Below are 6315 nucleotides of genomic sequence, written 5' to 3' on the forward strand. Positions count from 1 at the left end.
ACTAGCCTCAAGTTCTGGGAAAGATCATGTGACCTATATCATGTGACCACCTCAGGAGAAATAGGAGATGGGTAGAAGAAGGACCAAGAACCCCAGTTGGTGTAGTAGGAGAACTTCGATAAAATTAACCAGAGGGCAGTTTTCTTAGAAAGGGAAAAGGGGGAGTAGGGCAAGTGGAGGGGGGTGGCTGAATATAAGACAGTCAAAGGAAAGAAGAGAAGACAAGTGTCCCCTGTAGCTTTGTCCTCTTTGAGCAAACAAGCCCTTAAGGCGGGCAGTCAAGCGGCCTGAAGGACAAGCTTGTGGGCCTCTCAATGCTGACACGCTGCAGACGGAAGCAGTGTGGAGCAGTGGGAAGTGCAGATACAGCTTTGGGGTCAGTGAGTTCAAATTCTGGTACCTCACTCACTCGCTTGTGACCTTGGTCAAGTAAGTGCCTTAATGCCCTGGGTTTTAACTCTTTACATTGTGAAATGGGGGTAATAAGTAATTGTCTTATGGCTGTTGCATAGATTAAAGATAATTTAGGAATTGTGGATTCCGATTCCAACTCCATCTCTGATATATTGGGCACATTTTTTGTGTGGAGGAATATCAGAGCTTCTATGAACTTTGGTTTCCCACCCACAGAATGGGAGAAGTAAGAACTAACTGGGGAGTCCAGTAGATGCAGTTATGAGCCCGATATTGCCACTCACGTGCTTACAAGACTCTGGGCAAGTTCTTTAGCTTTAACTTGAAATAACGCAGCGAAGGGGCATGGTGCAAGCACAGGTCCTCTATTGGCTTCCTAGGGCTGCCATACGAGGTGTCACAACACCTTGTTTCTTAAACAACAGGAATGTATGGGCTCAACACTTCCGGAGGCTACAAGATGGAGGTGTGGGCAGGGTGGGTTCCTGCTGAGAACTCTGTGGGAGAATCTGTTCCAGGCCTGTCTCCTGGCTCCTGGTGGCTTGCTGGCCACTGCTGGCTTTCCGTGGCTTCTGCTGCATCACCCTGGCCTCTGCCTTCATCGTCACATGGCATCCTCCCTGTGTGTCTTCACATTGTCCTCCCCCTGTGTGTGTCTGCCTCAGGGTCCAAATTTCCCCTTTTTATAAGGACACCAGTCACATCGTTTCAGGGCCCACCCCCAATGACTTCATTTTAACTTGATTATCTCTGCAAAAACCCTATTTCCAAAGGAGACCACATTCTGAGGTGGTGGGGTTAGGGCTTCAACCCAGCTTCTTTTGGGGAGGGGGACACAATTCAACCCATGACAGGCGCTTTGCACGTGTTAGTTTTCCTTCCTCAGCAAAGTGCCCTATCAAACAAGATTAAGTACCCTGATCACTGCTTGGAACAGAGCAGACACTCAATCAATATTTGTTGAATAAATAAATGCATGGGTGGGCCTAAGATCTCATGGTGTTCTGAATTGTTCACAGTTCTCCACTGACCCAGTAAATAGTCCCCCTTTTAAAAGAGTGATCTCAAGATCTTCTGACAAGAATATAAAGTTCATACGAATGGCTCCAGGCAGTTTCAAGAGCAGAGATCTGATATCCCTTTGAATGTGCACTATGCTATTCCCACAGTCTGAGAACTTGCAGGACCGTCTTTCATTCCTGGAAAGGCTTTCCTTTGCCACAAAGAATTAATTGCTCTGGCAAAGGCTGGAACACTACCTGCAGTTATTTACAAAGAGGTTCCCACCATGAACAGGTGCTGGAAGGTGAGATGAGAACACGGCGGTGGGTAATGGGGCAGGTAGGATCCTACAACCCTCAGCCCCAGACACCCACTAATTCAGGAAGCTATAACCAAGTGCAGGAATGCCATCTCTTCTTAATTCTTTTTTTAAAATATATATTTTTATTGATTTCAGAGAGGAAGGGAGAGGGATAGAGAGATAGAAACATCAATGATGAGAGAGAATCATTGATCGGCTGCCTCCTGCTCCCCCTCTCCCCCTACTGGGAACCGAGCCCGAAACCCAGGCATATGCCCTTGACCTCAATCAAACCTGTGACCCTTTAGTCCGCAGGCTGATGCTCTATCCACTGAGCCAAGCCTGCTAGGGCTCTTCTTAATTCTTTACCCTCCAGGCCAGGGGGCCCACATACCTTGAGTGCTTATGATGTGCCGGAAATGTTCCTTTTGATACAGCAAAGTGACTCCAAGTCTACTCTCTGGAGTTGGGCCTTTGCAGTCTACTCTTGGCCCACCACTGCCTCGCTGTGTGCTCTCCAGCAAGTTACTTAACTTCTCTGTGCCTCAGTTATCCCTGTTTGTAATTTGGGGGTAATCATAGTATCTACCTCATAGCAGAGGTAATTTAACACATGCAATATACTTCCCACAGTGCATTAGAATCGTGTTAGCCATGATTGTTTTCTTATATTTTGCTGAGGACACGGCTGCTGCTGAGGCTGGTCACGGGGAGGTGAATTCTAGTGGCCAGGTTTTAGTAAGATCGAATAAAATAAGAGGAATCTGTTCTCATCTTGCTAGAACCCGACCCTCTCTCTCTCCTTGTTTTTTTTTTTTTTTCATTTCTCTGCTTTACCTCCTTACGATCTTGAATGCTCACCAAGGGTTATTTCATTAATTCCTCCAGCAACCCTATGAAATAGGGATTGTAAGTCTGTCTCATGGCTAAGGAACCTGAGACTCAGACAGGTAAGGTGACGTGTAGGTGCTGAAGCTAGAATTCAAGGCAGGTGTGTTTGACTGCAAGGCCACAGATTGGGAGATGGGTCTGACGGGGGTGAAATTTGCCCGACCCTCCCTCCCCCCCAATTCTTCATCCTTTGGACTTCCCCTTAGGACCTAAGCACAAAGTTCTCCACCAGATCACCTGCCCTGGACAATGTTTCCACTCTATCCTATCATCAAAGCCAGCCCCCTGAACAGGCCCCAGGAAACCCATTTACCCACGGGGTCAATGATTAATGACAAAGGCCACCCATTAGGACAGAGGGTTCTCATCCAGGAGCGCTTTGAATCATCATGGAAACTCTGGGAGGTGAGTGGTGTCCTCCCCAACTCCACTGGTGAGCAAGCTAAGGCTCAGAGAAGTTCTGTAACTGGTCATACGCTAGGTCAGAACTTAGCTTTGAACCTTGGCCTGCCTCCCTGGTTTCTCCCACTCACACCCTTTTTCCACACCGCCTGTTTCCTCTGCTCCCCTGCAGGGCAGCCTGGGCTGATACTGGCCTCCGGGGCTCTCAGTCCCCATACTGCAGGGGCCAGCAGGTCTTTGGGACCAGCTGGGCTTCCAGGGGAGTGGAGACAGCAGTGTCAGGACATCTTTGCTTGGGGGGGGGGGTACATTGGTTAAGGACCATGTAACAACAGAGCTCCCTGCAGGGGAGGCTGGGACTGGGTGGTAAAAGTCTGTAGGAAAGCCAACTCATTTGTGTCATTCTTTTTTCTGTCTCTTTAGCATAGACAACAGGTTCTGGAATTCTCTGGCCTCTCTGGGTGCCTGGCCATTGGAATTTGGAGGCTACTGAGCTTAGTCTTCTACTCTCCCTTGCAAGTCCACAAGTGGCCACCAGCTTCCTGGTTGTTTTGGAACTGCACGCAAAGGACGCAGCATGATGGAGATGAAAGATCTCTGAGAGTGGCCAGCTGTGCAACCTGAGGCAGATGAATTTACCTCTCTGATCCTCAGTCTCCTCATCAGCAAATGATCTCTACTTGCATAGGTTATCATGAAGATTCGGCTAGATAATGCACATAAAGCAGTTTGGCAGGGCTTGGCACATAGTAAGCACTCGATAAACATGCACCCACCGTTATTAATGTAGAAATGTAGTGCTGTCATTAACAACTGAAATCTTGGTGAAGATTTTCTTGTTGGTGGAGGGTCCAAGAACTAGATGGAATAGGAATGGTGGTGAGTGGAGAGAGAATGTTCTTTGCCTACCCGACTGGCACCCATCCCAAAGCACACATGCCCAAGGCCAGCGCAGGAAATGACAAACAATTATTGTCACTAACTCCTCCTGGGGAGGCAGGGTGTTCTTTTCTTCTTCGTTTTTTTGTGTTTTTTTTTAAATCCTCACCCAAGAATTTTTTCATTGATTTTTAAGAGAGAGTGGAAGAGAGAGGGAAAGATTGAGAGACATATCAATGTGAGAGAAACACATCGATTGGTTGCCTCTTGCATGAGCCCTGACCAGGGCCCAGGCCAGGGAGGAGCCTGCAACTGAGATACATGCCCTTGACTGGAATTGAACCCAGGACCCTTCAGTCCACAGGCTGACGCTCTATCCACTGAGCCAAACCAGCTAGGGTGAGACAGGGTTCCACTTGGCCTTGGCTTAACAGTGTGGGCAACGCATGCCCGCATTCACTCACACATTCTCTCTCAGCACCAGGAGTCCATAAAGCCAATAGCGTGGGTGTCACCGAGTTAAAAGGGAGGCACCCAGATTTCAAGAACAGCTAATTGCACCCACACTTGTATCTTGACCTTTCTTTGCATGAGGCCACAGGGGATGTGGCCCATGCATTGTTTGGGGGCTCGGCAGTGCCCTGAGCTCCTGGGCTGCAGGGGTGTTAGGAATATTCCAGTTCTACCAGCTCATTTCGGGGAAAGTGAAGCTCTGAGAGGCAGGACCTGGTTCAACAACACAGGGTCCACCCCCTGTGCACCGGTGACAGAGTTCTCACCTCCCTCCCGACAAAGGTACTGTCAAGCGTAGCGACAGGACAATGGATTGTGCTCGGGGAACCCATCTGAGGTCTCAAGTCTGCTTTCCTATTATGGCTTTGGAAGGAAATAGCGTGTCATCTCTCAGCCTCTACTCCCCTGCACCCCACGGGTCTCCCCAGCTGAGGCTTGACCTGGGTGACCGTGGAAGGTCATTCCTCCATGCTACGGAGCAGAAATGACCGAGAAAAAACACAGGCGCCTTTCAGATGACTGCCACTCTCAGGGCGAGGTGGGAAAGGTGGGGTTGTTGGAGAGGACCGCTGCGTTTACGAGGCCTCTTATCTTTATGACAAATGCTCAAATGGAAAGCGAGACGCAATAATAAAGAAAGCAGCGCTCATAATTGCCAGTTCTGGAGTGTGGGGCAGTGCATCAGGTGGGCAGCTGGGCCGGCATGGGGGAAGCCCTTGCCACTCTGAGAGTCTCTGTTAAGTCAGGGCCAGAAGACACGGAACTGGGAAATCCTGGTGAGGGATGCTGAGGGAAATTCCACCCGCATTCCCTCCCCACTCCCCAGCTCTGCCAACTAAATGTGGGGGCTCCTGCTGGCATCAGAAGTACCACTTCTTCATACAAGTTCTCTCCTTCCATTCTTGGGGGGAGGGATGGCGTGGCGACTCCATGGAAGACCCAAACTGCTGGGACCTTTGGCAACGTGGGGTGGGCATGAGATGGACAGCATTGGCGGGGACACAGGAGGACGTCCCATGAGCTCTGACTTCCCAGGAGGGAAATCGTGTAGCAGCCAGAAATATGAGCAAACTACCCCAAACACAAAAACCCAGCCCCCAACCAAGCAATAAAATAAAACCAGCTGCATAAATTACAAAACAATTACAAAAGAGGAGTTCTGGTTCTATTGGTTCTTCAATACGTTAATATTGCACTACTTTCCTCAAGGTATAGAAAGAAAAACCTGGAGCACTGGAATCAGAGGAACAGGAGCCCCCCTTGTAGTGTTCAAGTCATTTGTGCCTCCTCCCCACCCGGAACAGCTTAGCCACGCCGTCCCCGGGGCAGGCATAAGTCTATCCTCCAAGCACATAGTTCTGGACCCGAGACAGCATCTGGCTTTAGCTTGCAAGTCTGGCTGGCTTTCCGTCTCCTGAGGGAGCAGCCTTACTTCACAGCCCCTTACCCTGTTCACTGGGAGAATATCGGGGCCGCAGAGGCACATGGTGCTGTGGGTGCCTGGACGGGGTGCACACAGGCAACGGAGGAGATCTCGCTGTGTTTCTGCTCCCCGCAGAAGAGGGTCCTGGGCCAGGGCCGGCCGCTGCCCTGGCTGCGGGGGTGACAGCAGAAGAGGGTGGCCACCAGCAGGGCCAGGGCGATGATGAAGGTGAGCGTCCACTGCATGATCCCGGGGTAGATGAAGGGCAGGATGAGGACGATGAGCAAGGCCAGCAGGAGCAGGTGTGCCACCAGGCGCCGGGCTGCCACGCGGTTGGCACTCGCCACGTCCTGCCCATCCTCTCCTGCCAAGCCGGGATGCCCTGCTGTCAAGGCGGCGGGACTCACCAGCTCCTGAGGACAGAGCCACACTTCTGGGCACGGCCGGGCGAGCCGCCCCACCACGGCCTCCTGGTCACGCAGGCCGCAGA

The 6315-nt window shown here is 50.8% G+C and overlaps 1 protein-coding gene and 1 long non-coding RNA gene across 3 annotated transcripts in view; one reads left to right on the forward strand and one right to left on the reverse strand.

Annotated features, from left to right (window-relative positions):
* LOC102246827 overlaps nt 1-4091 on the forward strand; it is an 8304-nt gene extending 4213 nt beyond the window's left edge. For both annotated transcript variants that reach the window (XR_001359956.1, XR_001359955.1), the window contains 2 exons: nt 2815-3013; nt 3434-4091. This is a non-coding gene — a long non-coding RNA (uncharacterized LOC102246827). The remainder of the gene's footprint in view (nt 1-2814; nt 3014-3433) is intronic.
* Nucleotides 4092-4246: 155 nt separating this feature from the next.
* The window catches only part of RNF186 (ring finger protein 186), a 2546-nt gene continuing 477 nt past the window's right edge, over nt 4247-6315 (reverse strand). Inside the window, exon 2 of the mRNA XM_005883048.2 lies at nt 4247-6313. Within this exon, the coding sequence (XP_005883110.2) occupies nt 5855-6313 (459 nt within the window). The 3' untranslated portion in view covers nt 4247-5854. The remainder of the gene's footprint in view (nt 6314-6315) is intronic.

Source organism: Myotis brandtii, unplaced genomic scaffold (assembly GCF_000412655.1).
Source record: "Myotis brandtii unplaced genomic scaffold, ASM41265v1 scaffold754, whole genome shotgun sequence".
Lineage (NCBI taxonomy): Eukaryota > Metazoa > Chordata > Mammalia > Chiroptera > Vespertilionidae > Myotis > Myotis brandtii.